Here is a 24,070-nt window from a genome sequence, read left to right as displayed (position 1 = left end):
TAATACAACCAAATTTTTTTTATTGCTGTATCTTCTTAGTTTTAATAGTCGCGTTGATTTTAATTTTTTTTTTTTTATTTTTTTCACTTGTGTTAGGAAGGAAAAAACAAAAGAGGTAAATTAGGTTTTGTTGAATTTCATTATGAATAAGGAATGTTACTTGATTTATAGGTATAAACTTAATTGAGGATTATACATATCATTAGATGGTATTGATGGATTTGGGCACTATGTAACTTCAAATATTTCTTTGTAGCAAGTGACGTACGTAAATTTTACTTATTTAAGTGACAAATGTTTAGAGAAGAGGAATGGACATAAAACTTCACGTTGTCCGTCTCAAACGTCAATATATTTTGCAATGACGATGATCTTGAAAAATTGAATAATTTGTCAACAAAAACGCCTAATTAAAGCACATTATTTTTATTATCATGATTAATTTTTTCATCGGTTTTTAATAGACTTGATATTCACACTGGTTAAGTTTGTCGTACATATATTTTGTTGACAAACAGATCCATCACATAGCTACCGCACATTTTTTTGCTATATTGATCAATCAGTCACATTAAATAGATCGAATCAGCCCATGAAATTAATAAAAAACATACAAGCTTACAAACTTTCACATCTAAATGATCAGATTTTAAAAAACTTTATTACTTTCATTTCGTGGATAAAAAATTAACTTATGTTTTAACAATTCAATGCCATTTATTGCACTCTTACACTGTAACGTAACTGGCATATATAAAATTTTATACATAATATCAGACAGTAGTAAAATGTAATAAGAAGCGCCACGCGCGTCAATTTTATAAATAAAATACCGACTCCGTTGGCCGGATTTATAAAATTAAATTCCTTTATATCCCGCGGAGTTTCTTTTTAAGGTGTACAAATTACACGATTCAAATTAAAACGTTTTTAGTCTGAGGTGGAAATAATTCTTGTTTTATAGAAAAATATCCGAAGCACTCATATTAAAGTCTTCTTTGACCGAAACGTGCGAGATCGCTCGCCGCAGTTTTAATGTAAAGTGATTTGAAATATAAGAAGTAGCGTTTTGTAATTGTTAATTATATTATGAATGTTAATGAAATATAATAAGTATTCAACCAAAGATTTGTCACCATCCAATGTCAATGGGAACAGCGAGATGTTACTAGAACATATTTACCTCTTCATATAATATTGTACTTGAATCGAGAAATTAATTATGTTAAAAATTAATATGTAGTTATGCATATGTATACCAAAAAAATATAACGTTACTGGTATGATGCTTTTAAGTATAAGGTAAATAAATAATTTTATTGAGTAAAGAAAATAATATATTTAAGGGGTTATCGTCAATCATGAATATTATACGTTATGTCATCCAATATTCTGGTGTCATGTCATAAAATACCTCGTAAAATAAATCGCCAGTTTCCTATCACTTGAACAAATTGCAGTTTAAGTCCAATTGTTCCTTGTATTGAACGTTCTTTGTCCCAAGATAGTATGACTAAAAAAAAAGGTCTCGGAAAATACTTTGGACCATGTCCATTGTCTATTAAACTCTGTGTGAAATAAAAAGTCAATACTTTTGGAGGTTTAAAAAACAGCCTGTAAACAAATATTTAAGCATTTCTAATGAAAAAATATATTAAATATTAGGTATCTTTTGAAACGTCTTATGTCTAAGGATCGCCAGTTCTAAAATTAAAATCTTTGGGTCAGTTAGTATAGGGTTTTCCATTAAGGGCGCTTGATCTTTGAAATGCAAAAAAAAATACATGTAGGAAAGATATTTGCGAAATTTTTTTTTATTTGGAAGGTCTATCGACCCCATTATGTATGAAATATGACATCATTCAAATGACCGCCACGGCTTTGGTTGGTGGCGCGCACACGAAAGGTCCAATTTTCGATGACTCTGGCGCACAAATCGGGCTGTATTTGATCGATGGCGTGGCGTATGTTGACTTTGAGGGCATCGGTGGTTTGCGGCTTGTTGGCATAGACCTGCGACTTAAGAAAACCCCACAAGAAAAAGTCCAGCGGGGTCAAATCGCACGATCTCGGTGGCCAGTTCACGTCGCCTCCGCGCGAGATGACCATGTCCAGAAATTGCTCGTGCAGAACTTCCATCGTAGCGTGTGCTGTGTGGCACGTAGCGCCGTCCTGTTGAAACCACATGTTGTCCAGATCCATATTCTCGATTTCAGGCCAAAAGAAGTTGGTTATCATCGACCGGTATCGCTCACCATTGACGGTGACGGCCACACCATTATCGTTTTCGAAAAAATACCGACCAATCACGCCTCCGGCCCAAAATCCGCACCAAACAGTCACTTTCTGCGGGTGCATTGCCACTTGGTGAACCTCGTGTGGATTGGTCTCGTCCCAAATACGGCAATTTTGCTTGTTGACATAGCCATTCATCCAAAAATGCGCCTCGTCGCTGAAGATGATTTTTTTGCCAAAATCGGCGTCAACTTCCAACTGCTCTAATGCCCAGTCAGCGAACACACGGCGCTGTCTATGGTCATTAACCTTGAGCTCTTGGGTCAGCTGGATCTTGTACGGGTGCAGGCTCAAGTCACAACGCAAAATTCGCCAAGTTGTCGTCTGCGAAAGGCCGAGTTCCTGTGCGCGACGCGGAATTGACTGCCGCGGGTTTTCGAGGACACTGTCGCGCACAGCGGCGATATTCTCGGCAGATCTCGCGTTACGTTGACGCACGGGAACCGGCTGATTGTTAACTGACCCGGTTGACTCGAATTTGTCCACCAATCGACGGATAGTCGACTCGGCAGGACGATCATCGCGACCGTAAAACGGGCGAAGTGCGCGGAACGTTGCTCGAACTGAAGACCCATTTTCATAAAACAATTTTATGATTTGCACGTGCTGCTCGACACTGTAACCTGCCATGGTGGTTTGGGAGGACGGAATGAATATAACACACTGCATTTGACAGCTGTCACTCAAACAACATGGCCGCAATCAGCTGTCAAAGTTCAAGCGTCCCTATTGGAAAACCCTATACTAGTAATTTATATTTTTCCAGGTAAATTACCAACTACGTATTTGGAAGAAGAACTCTTGATAGAATTTGTATATCTGTTACTCACCCTATTCAATTGGACTGGATTGCTTGGTTTGACACCTTGACACAACGGGTGCTATAAACTATTGCCTTTATTAATAATATATAACTATATATAATGAATTACGAATACTATATTAAGACAATTACGAGACTTCTAAAAGATACTGGATTATACAGAATTACAAAACTATTTCCATTATTATTTAAAGTAAATCCTTTACCATTCTTTCCTCACTAGTGGTTGGCAGTACTGATTTAGCACCTGAAAATTATTACAGCTTAGAAAGGAGAAGGTTGCCAATCAAATGATGCAACTGCTCTTGTCTCGAAAGTTGAAGGAAAGGAAATTTTAAATATGCATATTTTTTCCAATCTAGTGCTTAATAAAACATATATACCCCACTTCATCAAGCAGCATTTTTGTGTCAATTTTATAAGTAACTTGTGGATCGTACAGAAGTCCAGAGAAATGTTTTGACTTATGTAGCAAAAACAGGATGGACAGGATTTTCCCTATATTAGTCTGCCACAGCAGTACTGTGGACTAGAGGCAAAAATTTTTTGATACTTGAATACAATGGCTGTGTGGCATTCAGGATTTTGTGTTGATGTCTTGCTGTTTCGGCTTTTCTTTAGATTAATATTTATTACCGATTAGAGGCTTTGTCCTCTGTAACAGTGGAAAAGTTTAAATGAAACTAGTGTTATTCGGATTTACTACGCGGATTTTATTATTTAAAAACTACATAATCCCGACGTTTCGGTTACTTTGCAGCAACCGTGGTCACGGGCAGACGAGCTGGTTTAAATAATAAAATCCGCGTAGTAAATCCGAATAACACTAGTTTCATTTAAATGAATACTCGCGAAAATCTTAGATCTCATAAGGTGAAAAGTTTTCAAAGTGAAACAGAACGCTGAGTAGGTGTATCATCAATCATCAATCAAGTATCAATTAATTACATAACAAATTAACATCGCAAAATGTTGCAAGACAGGACAGCAAAGTCTTAGAAGCTTGTCCCTTTACCGGCTATTGTATATTTTATTTTTAAGTATAAATTACAGTCACTAACAGAAAAATATTTCAAGAGATTTATGTACGTGGCGCACTCGTGCATATTATGACGATAACAACTTTTTAAATACGTTATATATCAAAAACGGTGGCTAGTAGGAAAAAAGGTATTAATAAATTTTTTGTAGATATTTTAAAATCTAAAATTTTTGTCAGAGATATTTTATGACAAAACTTACCGTTTCGCTGAAAATCTCGAAAAACTCGATATTTTACGTTTGAAGTTGAATTAAATTTTTCCATACAGGGGAAAGATGGGGAACTTTCAAATTTTATTTTTAATCATATTTTTAACAATCTTACTGATTTTCAGCTCGATACGAATTTATGTACCTTCGCTCTCATTTTTAGCTCTAGATTGACTGGTCTATAAAGGTTCGATAGTGTGAAGTTTTAACTTATTACTCACGTTTAAAGATTCCATTTAAAAAAAATGATAGGTAATATTTTATCTACAAATTTTAATACCTTCACATATGTACATTAGTCTATATCTTCTCCACTCAGTCGGCTTATATAACACAAACTAATCAGTAGGATTTCAAATAACTTTTAAAACCTTTCTACTAAACTAATAGTAAAATAATTCCTACGACTAAATTAAAAAAAAGTATACGTTAGTTACGTTAATAAGCATTTTGATATCTTTTAAGAATTCGGTTTTTAGCTGCGTGGGTAGTAAGTATCTTAGCAATCGGAGTATTTTTAAAATTACATCCCATATAAACTATGAATACTTATTAAACTATCCCGGGGCATGTTTTTCAAGCAACCAAGAAACACATGACCTGTTATTTATATTTAGGATTTCTAATAATACATTTCATAGCATTTGAAGCCGATCACCCTTAGAATCCATTGAAGTGACTGAAAAAAGACTATGATACTCGCATTGAATTTATTAACACAGTCGATGATTAAAAAAGTCCATACAAACTTTTAACGCTTATTTTGAATCCGAGGAAATCCAAAATCCGAAGAAAAATAAGTTGGATTCCAATAAACTTTGAGTAGCATTCAATGAAATGTTTTTGAAAGTAGGAGTCCGAAGTTTTATGAAAATCGTAGCTTTCGTAAAAGTATTTCCATACAAACTTTCAACTTTTATTTCATTCCTAAAGTGTTAATATTTTTTTGAAAACCTCTCTTAGTTGGAATTTTGAATGATATCAAATGTCAAACCTCTCTATCAGTATCGGTTATGAATGTGCAAGTTAAGGGATATTAAAAGTCGTGGTGGCCTGGAGGTTAAAAGACCCGCCTTTTATGCGTGAGGGCGCGGGTTCGAAACCTGGCAAGTACCAATGCGACCTTTTCCGAATCATATTTACTTTCTAAGAGTATTTAGACACCACTGACGGACGGTGAAGGAAAACATCGTGAGGAAACCTGGTCTTATAATTTCAAATTATAAGATTGAAATCGCCAACCCGTCTTGAGCAAGCATGGTGATTAATGCTCTGACTTTCTCCATGTGAGAAGAGGCCTTGCTCAGCAGTGAGCTGATGATGAATGATGATGATGAAGGGATATTCTTCTTTTATGATATCTTAATTAAAGTTTAAATGTAACATAATTACAAGGATTCATTCAAACATTTTTAGGATCCTTAACCATAATTTCAAAATTTTACAAAGAAGGGACACAAATTAAAATAATATAAATTATTAAATAATGTTCAAAAAGATATATTTTTTCGATAATATTTAAAGGATTGCATTAAGGTTTCTTAAACCACAGCTCGTGAGCGTAAAAGCTTGGTCATTGCTTGCAAGTGCTCCAAGTACTCTTCACATGTAGTAGCCACTTTAAAGAATTCCTGTTCCATTTTTTAAATTTGTAAAGAACTCTTAAGGATACATATAAAAAGTGAAAAATTCTATATGTACGTCTTTTTTGTGTCAGCGCTGGACGAAAATAAGTTTGTATAGTATTTAACGTAATTTTTAAAATTATGTTACTATATTAAGGAATATATTTTATAGTTCTTTATGTGCTGTTGCCATGTTAAAATACTATACTCCTTACTGTATTACATTAAATTAAATATAAAAGATACATAAAGGTTTGAGTATCGGCATTTAAAAAATCAAGTTAAAAATAAATTGCTTTATGCATATCCGATTTTAACTTCTTCGTTAATAAATTTGAATTGAAACAAATATTAATATTTTAATAATAGAAGACATTTATTTCTTCTGTTGTTGACAGATTTTTCTGTAAAGTTTGTCCATTAATAATTGTGTAATATACTATCAAAACGTGCCTACAAGGGACAAATAATAACACAAGAAGTTCGTAAATTAGACACCACTTATATTTTGAAAGTTTGCCGATTTTTGTTCCCATTTATAAATTAATAGTACTGGTATTCGTTTGAAGGAATTTTTTAGATATGTGAATCTATAATACACTAGTTAAATTTTAACTTATTATTGTTTTATAGAAAAAAAAAGTAAGCAAAAATAGGAAAAGAAATAATAACAAAATGTAGACAGTTTTACTGAAAAGAAATATGATTGATCTATTATAATATTCACAAATAACTATCTTGTTTTCCCACAAAAAATCTTTTATATAACGTAAAATTCTATGTATAAAAGAAGTGCCTCAAAACAAAAAGTCTGGTTTGACAGGAAATGCATAAATAGTATTTAATTTAGTTGCAATACAATAAAATTACGATAGCAATTTCAGGCAGCGCAGAACAGGAATGAAAAGCGTATATTTACAGAGACTATTTACTGAAGCCAGAATCTGTTTCCTGTTTAGGAATAGTACATATTTTAATGTTTCAAATGTTGTTTATATGGATATAGTATTATGCAATCGGAACAGCTAGTTTGGAACGTTGTTATAATTTGTAATGCAAAACAACCTCATAAAACAATTAACACGTGTAATAAAATAGAAATTTCATGCGTGACTATTGTTATAGTCATATTATGTTATTGATATAACAGGCATTTGTTATAGGAATGACATTCAGAGTTCTTTATTTCATAAGTTTGTTTCATAATGATTACTGTGGAACTTGTCTATGTCCTAAAAATTGTAACGGTAAACAATATCTTTCTAACGTAATAGATAACCTGTCGTTTATCTAATATATTTTGATGGATCTCATTTCTTTATGTTCCTGGAACAGGAAACCCAACGCAGATAAATAAAACACGAACTCATCTGGAAATGTCTTCCATGATGTATAATAAATATTTTTTTCAAGGATCTAAATCTATGAAACTTACTGAAATTGGTTTTATAATGATATAAAAAGTATCAAATAAAAATTTATATGAAGAAACTTATTAACATCAAGGACACACAAATAGAGTTTTATTTTATGGTCGTGTTAATATTAATCTTCGCGTAAATTTGCCATCTATAACACCGTTCTGAACATTATAGCTTAACCGACAAAAAATTTGCAGAATTATATTCTTAATCAGGTGTATTGGAATTACGTTTCCATGCGCTTTTCATTTTGATTATATTATGTTGAATTTTAAATATTCATCAAAGTAAAGTCACACCAAACTTGTCAGAGTAGGAAAAACAATCGAAACATATTTCCTTTGCTTCCTTCTTTTCCATTTTTTTTTATCTTTTAGAATCACTGGTTTTTTTACTCTGCGATTATTTTTGCTATTCAATATTTTTATATCTTTGTACCTGTAATATAAACAAATACTTAACGCCATTCGTGAAGATAGCAACAATTTGTTTCTGAATTTATTATCTTCTCGAAAGTAACGCGCTTGAAAATTTAATTTAAAGCTATGCTTTCCATTTGCGAATTTAAACTGTAATTGTATTCGCACTCAAATATTTGATGTGGAAAATTTATTATTGGCCCTCTTTGTGTATTTTAATATGGACATTCTTTCCTTTATTCGTTTCTTGATAAGATCTTTTTGATAAACAACAAAAAGTATGAAGAAAATTATTCATCAGCAAAATGTTTTCTGATATTTTCATTTTTCCGTGTAAACAATTTATATTAAAGTGATACAGACAATTTGCAAATTTAATTTTATGAACATAGCCATATTATATACATATTATTCAATATAGTCAAATGACAAAAACACTTATAGAGACCAGTATATTTTAAATTATTAATATCCAAAAATTTAAAAAATAACAAAACGACCGATACTATAAAATGCTAAGAACATAAGATGGCCCACTGCATCTAGTTGTTCGCTTGTCCAAACCATTTTACTTCACTTTGTACTTTAGACATTACTCCAATAACTATATCGAGTGTATTATACACTAGTTAATCGAAACGAGACCTTAACCTACAAATTTTAGGTTCAGAATCGGATGTATTGAATAACAAGTTTTATGTGCAATTTGTTTTGACAGTTGGAAACTTTGGCAGTACTATGTCCGTAAATTCAGTAGTCCTGCATTTTGTGGACCATTGGTTTGGGATGCAGATGTGCGAAGGAAATCATGTCTCAAGTCGTATTGTTCGGAAGTAGGTACTGTTTGTTCGTTTCCAGCCGTAAAATCTGTTTGGCAGAAACTTAAATTATTTTAAACTTTAGGCATCTTACTTGCAACTTTTTTTTTCAGTTGTTTCGGATCCTCAACAGCCTAAACCAGTGTATAGAAATAATGTGTCTTTGTGAAGCAGAAATGGCTACAAATGTGAGGATTTAATATACATTTTGAGCCGTATATTCCAATTAACGGTATTAAATCAATATTATCGTAGTAACTGCTTCCTTAATGCAATAACAATATACTTACCTGGAAGGTTTCTTGTATCTGGCTCTTCACAACTTTGGAAACAGATGTACAATCCTGTACAAACTTGTTAATTGAATTGCCAAGTTGGAAGCCGAACGTGTTTCCTGAAGCTACAGTTCAAGATAATTGGACAAATTACTACCGAATTGTACTTAGCAGGATTGGTTATATTGAAATGAGTCGATTAGTAATCATTTTTGTTTTGATATTCCTCTATCTGATATTCTATAGTAATTCGATTGAAATACGTTAAAAAATGTATAGGCATGTTAAATGTTAACATTTATTTGTAAGAACTTTTATCTAGCTATAAAATGTTTATAAGAAAAGTTCAGACAATTTGAATGAGACTCGATAATTTTCAACAAGGGATTGAAGCATAACCATAAAACTTTTATATTTTCATATCAAACGGCTCTTTTACGATACCTTCGGTATCTCGGTGCTTTTAGGGATTATATTCAAAATATGAAAACAACATGCCCATGTGACTTTGTTTTTTGTCACTTTTACAAAAAAATTTATTACTTTAAACCCTGAAGGTTGAAATAAATACATAAAATTCTATCAATGCCTATACAGTGCGTATTAAATCATTTGCTATTAATTAAAAACCACGGAGAAGAATCATAAAAAATATTATTATCTACATGCACATTAAAAAACATTTCGTAGTAATTTAAAGCTTTAAAATATTACAGGAGGTATTTTACAATATTTCGTTGTTATGTTTTTTGAAGTCTTGTTTCTCAGCTATAAAACTTGAGCACTTAAAACTTTTTAGCACTTTCCAACACCTTTTTAGAATGTACGCTACAGTTTTGTCTCTATAAAGTTATCCGGTTTCATTAAAACTTGTCTCACTTAATACGATGTATTTTGACTCAGCATTTTGTACTCTCTATTAATAAGTATCAGGAAGTTCAAATAGTAACTTATTTTCTGCTACTTTTTCTCAACATAGGATTTAAATTATATTATCTACAAGTTCTAAGTAGCAAACAAGGTAAAAGTTGTTGAATGTCAAACTTGAAACATTTATTTTCATTGATATAATTTGTTAACTGGCTTAATATATCGGGTTTTCCAATAGGGACGCTTGAACTTTGACAGCTGATTGCGGCCATGTTGTTTGAGTGACAGCTGTCAAATGCAGTGTGTTATATTCATTCCGTCCTCCCAAACCACCATGGCAGGTTACAGTGTCGAGCAGCACGTGCAAATCATAAAATTGTTTTATGAAAATGGGTCTTCAGTTCGAGCAACGTTCCGCGCACTTCGCCCGTTTTACGGTCGCGATGATCGTCCTGCCGAGTCGACTATCCGTCGATTGGTGGACAAATTCGAGTCAACCGGGTCAGTTAACAATCAGCCGGTTCCCGTGCGTCAACGTAACGCGAGATCTGCCGAGAATATCGCCGCTGTGCGCGACAGTGTCCTCGAAAACCCGCGGCAGTCAATTCCGCGTCGCGCACAGGAACTCGGCCTTTCGCAGACGACAACTTGGCGAATTTTGCGTTGTGACTTGAGCCTGCACCCGTACAAGATCCAGCTGACCCAAGAGCTCAAGGTTAATGACCATAGACAGCGCCGTGTGTTCGCTGACTGGGCATTAGAGCAGTTGGAAGTTGACGCCGATTTTGGCAAAAAAATCATCTTCAGCGACGAGGCGCATTTTTGGATGAATGGCTATGTCAACAAGCAAAATTGCCGTATTTGGGACGAGACCAATCCACACCAGGTTCACCAAGTGGCAATGCACCCGCAGAAAGTGACTGTTTGGTGCGGATTTTGGGCCGGAGGCGTGATTGGTCCGTATTTTTTCGAAAACGATAATGGTGTGGCCGTCACCGTCAATGGTGAGCGATACCGGTCGATGATAACCAACTTCTTTTGGCCTGAAATCGAGAATATGGATCTGGACAACATGTGGTTTCAACAGGACGGCGCTACGTGCCACACAGCACACGCTACGATGGAAGTTCTGCACGAGCAATTTCCGGACATGGTCATCTCGCGCGGAGGCGACGTGAACTGGCCACCGAGATCGTGCGATTTGACCCCGCTGGACTTTTTCTTGTGGGGTTTTCTTAAGTCGCAGGTCTATGCCGACAAGCCGCAAACCACCGATGCCCTCAAAGTCAACATACGCCACGCCATCGATCAAATACAGCCCGATTTGTGCGCCAGAGTCATCGAAAATTGGACCTTTCGTGTGCGCGCCACCAACCGAAGCCGTGGCGGTCATTTGAATGATGTCATATTCCATACATAATGGGGTCGATAGACCATCCAAATAAAAATTTCGCAAATATCTTTCCTACATGTATTTTTTTTTGCATTTCAAAGATCAAGCGCCCTTAATGGAAAACCCTATACAATAAATGAAGTGTTGCTATAAATCCACGAATTGTAAAAAGATATTCATTTATCAATATCGGGAATAGAAACGTGGTTTAAAATCTTGAAATAAAGATCAAGTAAAATATTTCTTTAAAATATTTGAAATTTTTGTTTCCCCTCAATTAAAATTTTATAATAAATAATAATGGGATCAAGGATGAAAAAAAAATCCATTTAATAACATAATTTTGTAATTTTCAATTACATTTGTGTTTTTACAATAAATAAACGTAAACTATCAGTTCTTTATTACAAAATACATTTCTAATCAACAATATTAACCTTAACTTGTTCCAAGAGTTTAGATTTAGTTCTACTTATTTTTTTATATTTAGGATTCGCTTTAACAGATCTTCGGATGCTGCTTCTGGTCATAACTCTGTCAAATATTTCTTCACTGGTGTCTTCACTTCCATCATCAGAGAAATGATTATTCATGCTGTCATTCATTTTCTTGGGTCTTAATATCAGTGGTTCAACAACTTCATCTGAAAACATTGTGTCTTCTGATGGTCTGTCATCATCACTATTGACTTTCTCGTTACTTAATTGTCTCACAAAAACTCTTGAATCTATAGGAACATCCAGATTCTTCTTTTTGTCATCCTTCTTTTTATTTTCTCGATTGCAAGGTTTATATTTCATAGGTGAAAAATCAACCCTTCGTAGAAAACTGATGGGGTCTGCAAAACGTCTACTGCATTTTCTAGTTGCTTTTGCTTCCACTTTGATTTTCTCTGATTTATCTAAACTGTCATCGTTTTCCATCGCAACACCGGAGTCAGAATTCGACTCGACGCTTATCGTTATATCTGGAATGACAAAATCTTCTTTATCTTTAATTTTCTTAGTAAGATCTTCTATTATTTCGACTTGCTTTTGTATTATTTCATCTTTTTGTGCTAACTGCTTTTTAACAGCCTCCGTCCTTAAGGCCAAATTGAGTTCATATTTTTGAAGTTCGTTCGACAAATACTCCAATTCCTTTTTTCTATTAATTTCCAACTTTTTAATTATTTCTGCTTGTTTCATGTAGGCCTCTTTCATTTTTGCGATTTCTTGTTTATGTGAAGATTTTAGAAATTTTATTGTATTAATAGCCTCTTGTAATGTCGTTGGCTGTGACATGTCTTCTATAATAGTATTCGGCATATTCCTATCCTCTGGTTCTGAAACAATATACAAACTTACATAAATAAGTTTATTTGTGGCAAGGGTAACATTTTGGGATTTATTTTGGGAATTCATAAAATATGGCAATTTAAAATATCAAGTTTAATGTATTTAAACAAGTTGACTTGTTAACAAGATCAATTAGCAAATTATTTCTTGTAAATTTCATGCAATTTAAACAATGGTAAGTTAAGGCTACGAGTACAAGTAATGAGCTTGTTTCGGAAATGCCGAAATAATTTTATCTGTAAGCAAACTATAAAAAAAATCCAACGAAATGAGAAATATATAAAAAAAAAAAGATTTTAAGAATTTGATAGAGTTATATAAACGTTTTTAAAAAAGGTTGTACCATTATAGCATATAGATATACTATGGGTCTTAGAATATATATATATTATTATAAAGAGTATGAAAAAATGTAATACAAGTGGATAACTATAATATTGTTACATCAAGTTTTATTCATATGGAATTCCACGGATGCCTCGAATGTTTATATCGATCTAACGATGCTGGTCTCATCGGTATAATAATAGTGTATTGTTCTCGGTACAAAATGACTTTTTGCCAAACAAAACAGCTGATATTTTTGTTTCATATCCTCCATTGTGAAGTACGAGGTCGATTCAATAAAAAAAAACCTGAGAGCGACAACTCAAGCATCTTTTTTAATCTCTGTCCGTCGTTTATTTTGTTGTGAGATTCACAAAAAATTATAAGGTCGAGGTACAGCATCTGTTTATGGATCTCGTTGATCTTGTTGAAAATTTTAAGACACTGTTTTTTTTTATTTTTACACACAATAATTTCTTATTTAAAAATATTTATACTCTTTTTTTTAACTTAAATATGTAATTAATTCAGGAAAACATTAAACTGACTTAGTAACATTTGAACTACAATTCCTTGAGATTACAAATAAAATTCTAAAACTGTAAACTTATAGTTAAAAAAATTACTTTATTAAAATACCATAATTTATATCATAATAATATAAATATAGATATATAAATACAAAAATAAAATTATATATATATATATATATATCTATATATATTATTTATATAGTTGCAACTACCTACTTTTCTTATAAAATAGAGACAATAATAAAATTACCTAATTTCAATACCACCACGTGACACTCAAACAAATAAAATACAATGCACCACTTGTCTCGTCGTATGTCGAACACTGACTGAAGAGTGGGAACAATAAATTGGCAAAACTAATTCATTCCTTTGACGATTCCCATGTTAGTACATACCATTTAAGTTGTTAAGGGAATAACAAACTTATAACCAATCAATAAGGTTGTTTATATATATGTCGTCACTAATCCTATGAGTCAGACCCGTCTACCTGCGTTCCAGCCAACCTACAGAACTGGTAAGGGCAGTTTATTTATAGATTGTGGGAGAAAATTCACCGTTGGCTCTAATACCAGCAAGTACAATGGACCTCTGGACTCTTAAATTATGTTTAATTAATTATAAATGAACCTCAGCTAGTTATAAGACGGGCTGATCTTACCATCTAATAGTTAAGTCAATGTAAAACAAAAAAAAACTTTCAATACCACTTAAAATTAGAATATTAGAAATTAAAAAACAAAAACGAGTTTTATTTCAATGTAAGATTATCAAATGGTTTAAAAATGTATTTGCTATTAAATCATACATTTTAAATTTATATCCCAGATGTTATGTTTTGTATACTTAATTTCTTTTAACCGAATTAAGAAGCGAATAAATTGTATTAAGCTATGAAAGGTTTACTTTAACACGACTTCGGAAGTAAAATAATAAACATTTAATCTACATTAATCTTGAAAAACATAACTCGCTTACGTACATTCTAATATTAGTTCAGCACTTCTCGTTATTTGAAGCATCACTTTATGTTTTCACTTAAACGTATCGGGATTCAGATATTAATAGAAATGAAATACGTGCTCATATAAATTTCTGATAAGGAAGCTTATTAGGCATATTTAAAGGCTACTTTTTTTTTAAATACAGATATCACTTACTCCCGCGAACTTTTCAAACAATTTATAATAGCTTTTATTTTATATGATGTGCTTAAAATAGATTTATCAAGTACTCTAAATCGTTTCACATTTATAAAGTTATTTATTTTATACTTACTACTGTTTTTAATTAAAATAAAATGAATTATTATTTAAAGAACAAAGCAAACCTCAACCGAAGATACAAAGACAAAGAGCAGAGAACTTTTTCGGGGCTACAGCATTTATCATAGTTGGTTCAACGATACATTTCAAAGACTCAAAGTCAAGTACGAAGTACAAATGATGGATGCTTGATATCACCGTTCTAATTTCTATACCTGTTATATTGTTTCCATTTAAATTGTAATTTAGTATATTGAAATGTAAGTAACAGAAATAATTATGAATAAACCTTTTTACTGACATGAAGAAAACGGTAGCTGTATACCCGATCGGTAAAAATATATGTAATATAAAAGGGAAAAAGATATCTTGCCTCATCTATAAAACCATGAAAGGAACAAAACTAGTATGGAGTAATGTTAACGTAATTTATTTTTATTCTTTTTGGAATGTCTGAGAGTTAAAGAATAGTCTTGATATTATTTCTGCTTATTAAAATGAATAAAATTTGTGCAATGAATAATAATGATCATCATCATCATCAGCATATAGGAGCCCACTGCTGAGCAAAGGCCTCTTCTTACATGGAGAAGGTTAGAGTATTAATCACCACACTGGCTCAAGGCGCATTGGCGATTTCAAACGTATATTTTGAAATTATAAGTCTAGGTTTCCTTATGATGTTTTCCTTCACCGTCCGTCAGTGGTGTCTAAATATTCTTAGAAAGTTCATGTAACTCTCAAAAATCACATTGGTACTTGCCAGGTTTCGAACCCGTGTCCTCATGCTCGAGAGGCGGGCCTTTAATCTCTAGGCCAACACGACCTTAATAATAATAATAAAGTAGTATTTAAAAAGTTAACTGTACATACATTTGGGTACCCTACAGGACTTTTCCACCATCTCTACTCCACCGAAATCTATCCCTGGCTTAATATAAAAATTAAACAAGCTACAAAACCAATCTAACTGCAAATTATAAGAAATCGAAAGAAATTTGTTCCAGAATTTTTCTATAATTATATTAAAACATAGCGCTCTTAATGCGATATTAATTGCGATATCGCTTTTACACGGCGGAGGTGTTAATGCAGTCGTTAGGCGTTAACATAGCACAGTCGATTAGGCAATATTACATAATATCAAAAATCACTTGTTAATTTTATCGCATAAACATTTGACGATTGTTAAAAAAAGTACATATCTTTCTAGAAAATTATAAGTACGTGTAGTATCGAACAGTTCAGTCTTAGAACAATAAAACTCAAGTTACAAAATATATAAAGATGGCTATTGAATACAGTCCTTTATACTACGTTTCCAGGTAGTTCAAAAGATAATGTTATCGTAAAGGATATAATTAACAGGTACATAGTTGTTTGACAAATATTTGTTTTACAACTTCGGCTGACGGTATTATGTCTTCTAATTCTATTCCTTTGTTGTATTAATTACCATTATTTATTATGTAGAAAACTTATACTATTGTTTTGTGCAATGGGTTATAAAATTTGTGCAGGATCTTTTGTTTAACAATTAGTCCCTTCTATTCCTCGTATTTCATTTGTTTGATTCTTGAAAATGGGTGTAATAAAAAATAAGGTCGTACTTATATAGAATGCAGATGAAAATATTATAAAATCTTATTTTGGCTAAACTCTACGAATAATTCGAATTGTTTTTAATTAGGTAAATATTATTTCGATGGTTGCTTGATAAATAAAAATCAACCACCTTAATACGAACTGTGAAAAAAGTTTCAATGTGTTTCTTTCAAAGGATAGGTACTCATAGCTTGGAGAAGTCAATAAAGTTATAATTGGTTAACTTGAGCTAGAGTTGAATTGCCAACTTATTAATATTTATTGAAGACCAGACTTAGTTATCGACTTACAAGTAATTTTCTTAATACATAATGTTTTCTAAGATTTATAAATAAAAGTTCAATAACCAGCAGAGTAACAATGAGTCACTATATATGACGTATATTATTACCCATCTGAAGCTTATTTAACGTCTGGATGCTCATTATGAGTTTGGATCGTCACACGACACACGAAGCTTTACCGTTTCTCATTCAATAACCTACGTTAATACTAAAATGTGACAATATTTATGAATGAAAAATGTTAACACTCTGTATAAAGTGAGACGAGAATAACTTAGAATAAGCATATTAAATCATATATCATTTAATGAGATCTACGACTTTCGCGAGTATTCATTTAAATGAAACTTATATTTTTCGTATATGAATGGTCGATTTGAACGGTTGCTGAAGAGTAACCGAAACGTCGGGAGTATGTAGTTTTTAAATTAATAAAATACGCGTAGTGTAATCCGAAAAATATTAGTTTAATTCATATATAATTAGTTTATCCTTTTTCTCTATAAAATCCAAGTAGTGTTAAATTAAACTATGTCAATAATTTTTTTTACACAAACGATCTAAATTCTAACTAAAGAAACATATATTTCTCCCAGTTAATATTTACGAACAGATGCGAGATTGCTATACAATTTAGTACGGCGTTTTAATAAAATAAAAATTATGGTAAGAAAGATATAATAATTGACTACTTGGGGATTATACTTAAAAATTCTATTAAGTGAAGCATTATTTATTTTCGCATGAATTACGTTTTTTTTTTTCAAACCAGTGCTTTTGAAAAGAATAGAGTAAAACATATACATACATAAATGGATGTAGTGCTATACAACAAAGGATCAAGTAGGTATTGTCAGTTATAATTATCTATAATAATTTAAATTGTGATATACTTGATAATTCTAAGCTTAACGTTATTTATATTCTGATATTTATTGGAAATTCTTATGATGGTTAAACTAGCGCCATCTGTATATTTGTTATAATAGTGTAAATTAATGTTAATAATGTTTCTGTACAGTAATTTAAATGTCCAAATACTTAACAATTGGTTTTATAATTTATAATGAGAGCTTTTGCATGTTTTACGTAATGTTCAGTGTTTTCTAATTTAATAGAAACTCTTATGAGGGAAACTAGCGCCCTCTGTATGATATTGTAACTTACCGTCACCTAAAAATGTTACCTTTGAATATTATAAATAGGATGTAAGTGCCAGACTGTGGACTCTGTTGCTAGTTGTGGAGCAATAAACATCTAAGTGGAAGTACTGCCTTATTTATTTCTAACAATGTATAAAACTAAATTTAGCATAGTTTTTTATCTTAAGTAAATCGAATTTATAGTATAAACACTAGACTATAATCGCAGTCTAAGTTCACTTATTGATATAATTACATAGAAAATATATAACTTTGTAACTAAAATAAAAATAATATAAGAGACGAAACCTCTCAGCATTCCATGGATTCTCCGTGTTGGTGCCGGGTCCATCGCGTTGCAGGGAGAGGAGCTTCAACAGTGCCTGGGACTTGCGACCCAGGTGTAGGTTTAAGGGGCCTCTATTTAACGCGCGTTAAGTGCTCACCTCCACTGTCCAAGCTCCTCTCTCTACCTAAGCAAATATGAAACGAACCTGCTAGGGCTACCTTCGACGCACGTTCCAAGATTGAGCTGATGTTAATTCTTGGCAGGCCTAAGTCTTTTAGTAGATTGTAGATAGATTTGGCTGTTATACCTCTCGCTCCTACTTCCACCGCGTACAAATTTACAACGAACATATTCTTAGTGAGCTCGTAATACTTGTTGACCTTGATAGCATGGTCTTCGGGAGGTTGGTTTCCCAAGGAACCGTGAGCTCTATTAGTACAACGCGCTTTAGAATTCGGTAATATAAAAATAGTTTTGGATTAAATTTACATAAAACAATATGGAACATGAAATTAAGATTTCTTTTTTTATTAAAATCGATTCAAATACACTTGTCATATTGATTTATTTAAAAAGTATCAATAGGTTCCCAACATGTTAAATAATGTTTAAAAAATACTACAAAACTATTAAACAACCTATCATAATTTCTTGGACATTTGATTATCGAAGTTAGTGTTTGTAAATTTTTGTTTGAAATTAATTTTTTTCATTCGGTTCTTATTATCTGCCAATAGTCGCAGTTAAAGAGTTTCAAATACACATTTAACAACTTTATGAAAACGTACGCATTTACCGCTATAATTAACACAATTCAACATTTATCTGAAAGTTTGTTTTGCACGCAATTCGGTAAAGGAACAAAGCAAAGAGTTTCGACAGTTTTATCAAACTTTGTCCAGGAGAAGGTCCTCAAAGGCTAAGGATGACACTTAGCATGTAAAATGTCCTTTAAGAAAATTAATACATTTTGTTGACTAAATTTAAATTATTCTTTTTTTTTGATATTTTTTTGTTTATTGAGTTTAAAATGTTATCACATTCAAAATGAAATACGCGTATCATAGTTTAAATAAGCGATAAAAATTACGTTACCAATTAAATGAATTATATATAAAAATGTATTCATAAACTATAACAATTTTTTCCTGGTTTTGACAGCCCTATTCAGGTACTCATGGAGTTTTGGTAGTCATAATGAGTCGTTACGCCGAGTTTACGGCCCGTAATAAGTTTCCTTCGAATTAGATAATGTTCATTTTGATTTCAGCTTAAATTATTTATGAAGTGTAACGCTGAGATTGATGAAATATTTAATTTTCAAGTTAGTGCGATGACAGCAATTTTATATTGAGGATGCTTATTTTTATATGAATACTTACTATTCGATATTTAAAATGGGTGCATTGTAGAACGGGTTTAACATGATTAATCGAGATATTCTAAAAGTATTCAATGGAATGTTTTTGAGATTTTTTTATCATATTTATTTTTGTCCGTTCTCTGAAATTCAATCTGTCAATTGTTGACGACGTTTTTTTTTAATTTCATAAAATGCCTCCATGTTAATCCGCTAAAAAATATTTGTTCTGTTTCACAAATGTTGTATTCTTAGCATTATGATTTGAATTTTATTATTATTAAATCCAAATTTCATATATATTTTTAAATGAGGGTGAAATGAAAAACAGCCTTAAGAAGAATTGTTCTTTTCTTAGTGTGCCTCTACTTCTAATAAGTGCGGATATTCTATAAGGTAATGTATTAAATTGATATAAGTATAAGTCTAAAAAATATTTTTTATTTACTTGAGTTAACATGATCGCATGAGCTAAAAACTTATAGCGTTCTTTTGAAGCGTTTAAATTTTATCTTAAAAGCAAAACTAGTTATGCACGATAGAAACTCTAACAAATTATTTTCCGATACGTTCGAAGTTTGCGCGGGTTTCAAAAGTTTGATTGTACCCTGGAGACCTAACTTCAGACAAGTGAAGTACATTGGGGCGGAATAATTGATGTCCGAGGGATAGAATACATAATCTGTGAGTGGCAAGTGTGGTCGTCAAAGATTACGAACTAGTTTGTTATTCTTCAGGTAGGTAGTACAACAATATTAAATACACTAAACATTTAATATATATAGCTTTTTATATTAATTATATATTTTATTGTGTAAGTAACTACATTTAATTAACATCAATATTTTTAGCTCCTTTGTAAAACAATTTATTTTATCGCATTGGCAGTTTAGGGTTGAAAGGTTTTTAAACGGGGCATTGCAATTGCAATCGGTGAATTAGATCAATTGACTGATTCTGTTCTGTTCTCTTCTCTTAAATCGCACACAGAACTTTTAAATAAACGAATGTCAAAAATGTAACAATAAGCGTTATACTATTGAATATATTAATATTTATAAGGCTACAAGTATAATTTACATACAAAAATGTTATTATATATTTAATTTCATTCTCCAATACATTTAAATCACTTAATATTTAGATAATTCCTGCATTACAAGAATAATTCTGTATAAGCTCCTAATACGTAACTTGCATTAGACGGACTAATGGTCTATGAATCGGATTAGCTTATCCAAATAGTTAATTCTGGTTACTAGAATAGTAAATATTATTGATTATTTGTACTTTCGAACTTTAAAATATTAATAGGCAATATCACAATTAGTCAGAATAGATATTTGTACAGTACGTTACATCGTTATTTAAGTTTCTTTAACAAAATTATTATGTTTAATTTATTTATTTATTTAAATAGGAAGCCAACGTTGTATACAATTTTAGATCTTAGTCTTAATTAATACTGAATAATATAATTTGTTACATGTATTAATTGTACACCCCACTTATAGGCTAACTCGACATTTGCATGTACGTGATGATGTAATAAAATAACGTTCTTTGCATGTTCACTCTCAAACAAAAAAATAATAATTATAATAATAATCTTAAACAATAGCAAATGTAAAACAGTTAAAAATAACAAAGGATAAAAAATGATTTATAAATACAACAATAACTGATAAAAAATGAGGTACAAATAAAGTAAAACAATTACAAGCACTGACTTAAGGAAAAAGTAACGAGAATCAAAAAAAGAAGAAGTGTGATCACAAATCATAATCAAAACGCAATAATAATACTGGGCTGATAATAGAATAGTAATAAAAAATTATGATACTAATAATACCAAAAACCAAAACATTCTTGCGCAGTATATTCCACACAGACCTTACTTCTAGAATTACTGAGACTAACCTCAAGTAGTCAGATAGCCCTTAGCTAGTCTTTTGAAAGGTAACAGAGAATGCTTGAAAATATCTAAACCAGCTCCTTTAAATACGTTATTAGAAGTTAGAATCATTCTGTTGATTGGAGCATTACGGCCGATGTTAGTCCTTTTTTTTTTTTTCGGGGAGAAATCCTCTTACAGACTGCTCACTGCCCTGGCTCGACAGTGAGTTTTGTGTGGGGGTCGCCCAGCGCCTGATAGTATTGGCACTGGGAATGCCCACTAAAACTCCCCGGCTTCCCTTCCTGCCCGTATTTAGGGTGATTTGGGACCTGCTGTAGCAATTCACCAATTCATGGCCGATGTTAGTCCTAGCAAACCTTTCCCTGAAAGTATGTTTATTCCTTATGTGGCTCCTTGAGTTATATACTTTACTAGTAAATTAATACTTTGGTAGTGTAATGAAAATTTATAACACATGGCAAACCTTTTTCCTATACCAAAGGATATTCTATAAACATGCAAGTTATAAGCATTAATACAAACCATTTTCAGTTAACATCACGAAGCCTTAGCAATATACGAGCCCCAGGTTGATTATATTTCCTTTTACCGTAAGAGACAACGCTAGACTACCTCATAAATTATTATAAGATCCAATAAACTTAGAATTTCTTATTCTTTGGTTTACACCAAAATTTTTGTGGCTGCTTGACTTGTTTGAAATTTGCTGTTTATATATTTATGGGACAAAAATTATCCTACGGACAATGTCAGCGCTATAGTTATGTGAGTAAAAAGAAACATTAAAATAGCTTTGTTAATTAAAATTAACATTTCATATGATCTACAACGAAAATGTAAATCACAGCATTTGTATGAGAAAACTGAAAGCGGAAGTTTTAATTAAATTATCAAGCAATATTGTTTAATATTTTATACATTTACAAAGGAAATAAAATAACGGATATTATTGTTCGAGCGAAATAATTCTCCTTTGAGATGAGAGGAGTAATGTAACGTTAGCCCTCTATGGATTAACATAAATGTAACAAATGATATTTTACAATATAAATGTGTAGCCATATAGATCGTAAGTGAAATAATAAAATCCCTCATTTATATTTACGATGGATGCTTAACCCTAATAGAGGGAGGATAAAAATGCAAAGTGCGACCACGTTGTTCGCAAACAATATAAATATTTGGTGTAAGCACCAAGGCCTCCCATAAAAATGACGTATTGCGGGCCTGTTACGGTTTTCCAGCAATTGGAGGACTGTTTTAAATTTTTTATTCGTGACAAAACATTCCGCCGGAAGTCATAGATCATTAATAAAAATCTGGATTACTTTTGTCTCAAGACCTTTATCAACAGTTTAAGAATTTTATGATGTAAAATTGTTGTATTATTATTATAAAATTATATTATTGGAATTTATGATTGGTTTAATAAAAATTAACTCCAAAAATGAGTAATAAACAATTAACAGGCAAAATTGTTCTGCATTCGTCTAAAATTTTGTACCTAAATATTTTAATGTATTTCAATTAAAATCTGGCGATTCTATACATTGTTTATTTGATAAATTATATTTTTTTATTTGAACATATATATATTATAATATATACAATCTGTCTATTTTTTACTTAAATGTCAAATAAGTAAGATTAAATAGTTTTAAAAAAAAAGGCAGAACACTTCAAACAATGTTTTCTATTGATGAAAATTAACATATATTTACACTACAGAACTTGTAAAAAGCGAGAGTGATTTATAATTAAACATTTTGAACGAATAAATAAAAATCAATAACTAGAAAATTAATATAAATGTAGTATAATTTTCGATATACATATAAATAAAATAATTAAAAATATAAAAGATTTTTTTGTAGTTTTGTTTGTGAGTAAAGAAAACAAATCTGAAAAATAATGGAAAAACATACATGAGAGTTTTAATTCAACTATTTATTATTTATATATTATTATTTTATTACGACATATTGAATAATTATATAATAGAATTGTATTCAGTGTGCGTTTTATTAAACGAATATATCAGAAAAACACTACTTTATATATTAAGTGGATATTAGAGGAGGAACATGTACAGATTTTGAATTAAAAAAAAAATCTAGACTGTCGAATAGCATTCAAATGTTAACAAAATTAGCATCCCGTTGCAATGCGGGCATTCTGTGTTTATAATTGAACGATTTTGCTATCAAATTTGTACACACAAACGAGGTTCACCCGTATTTATGTTTTTGTTATATATAAAAATTTTTAACTTTTATGTATATCTTTAAACAACTAAATCGCGAAAACAGATTTAGTATGGAATAAATTATATTCTCTAAAAATTAAGGGTTTTATTCATTAAAAAAAAACTGTATTAAATTAACAGCTGTACATGAAAGCTTATTTAACTGTTACATCATACATACTCTTTGCTGTCGCCGAAGTATTGGATTATAATAATTCCTAAACAATAAACTAAAATAATCCCGATTACATGGTTAATGAAAGCATGTAATAAAAATCGTATACAACAAAAAAATACTAGGAAATGTAATTACTTAGAGGAATGGACACATAAGAAATTACGCCGAAGACTCTATGCAGGTGTTTTGCCGCTCTTTTGTCTACAATAGAAAGGCAAACATTTTATGGTGACCCACATGGGAACAGTTTAGGGTTTAGACGCGTTTTAACTGGGAATTTCGTGTGGTGCATTCGAATTGGAGCAATTAACTGATGCTGTACCAATTGTTCCTATGCTTTAGCAATGAACATTGAAATGAATTTCCTGTTAAGTATTGAGTCGTTTTACTACCA

The 24,070-nt window shown here is 31.5% G+C and overlaps 1 protein-coding gene across 1 annotated transcript; it reads right to left on the bottom strand.

Annotated features, from left to right (window-relative positions):
• Window positions 1-11,524: 11,524 nt before the first annotated feature.
• On the bottom strand, window positions 11,525-13,712 carry LOC116769469 (uncharacterized). The gene is made up of 2 exons (XM_032660572.2): window positions 13,638-13,712; window positions 11,525-12,514 (listed from the first exon to the last, which is right to left on the bottom strand). Exon 2 carries the CDS (start codon window positions 12,495-12,497, stop codon window positions 11,610-11,612), a length of 888 nt encoding a protein of 295 aa, XP_032516463.2. The 5' UTR covers window positions 12,498-12,514; window positions 13,638-13,712; the 3' UTR covers window positions 11,525-11,609.
• Window positions 13,713-24,070: the final 10,358 nt, after the last annotated feature.

The sequence above is a fragment of the Danaus plexippus genome, chromosome 14 (assembly GCF_018135715.1).
Source record: "Danaus plexippus chromosome 14, MEX_DaPlex, whole genome shotgun sequence".
NCBI lineage: Eukaryota > Metazoa > Arthropoda > Insecta > Lepidoptera > Nymphalidae > Danaus > Danaus plexippus.
This window is presented reverse-complemented; position numbering and strand designations above follow the sequence as displayed.

What these genes read in the sequence shown, in the direction of transcription:
- LOC116769469 (XM_032660572.2), bottom strand. Translation starts at nt 12,497, where the DNA reads ATGCCGAATACTATTATAGAAGACATGTCACAGCCAACGACATTACAA.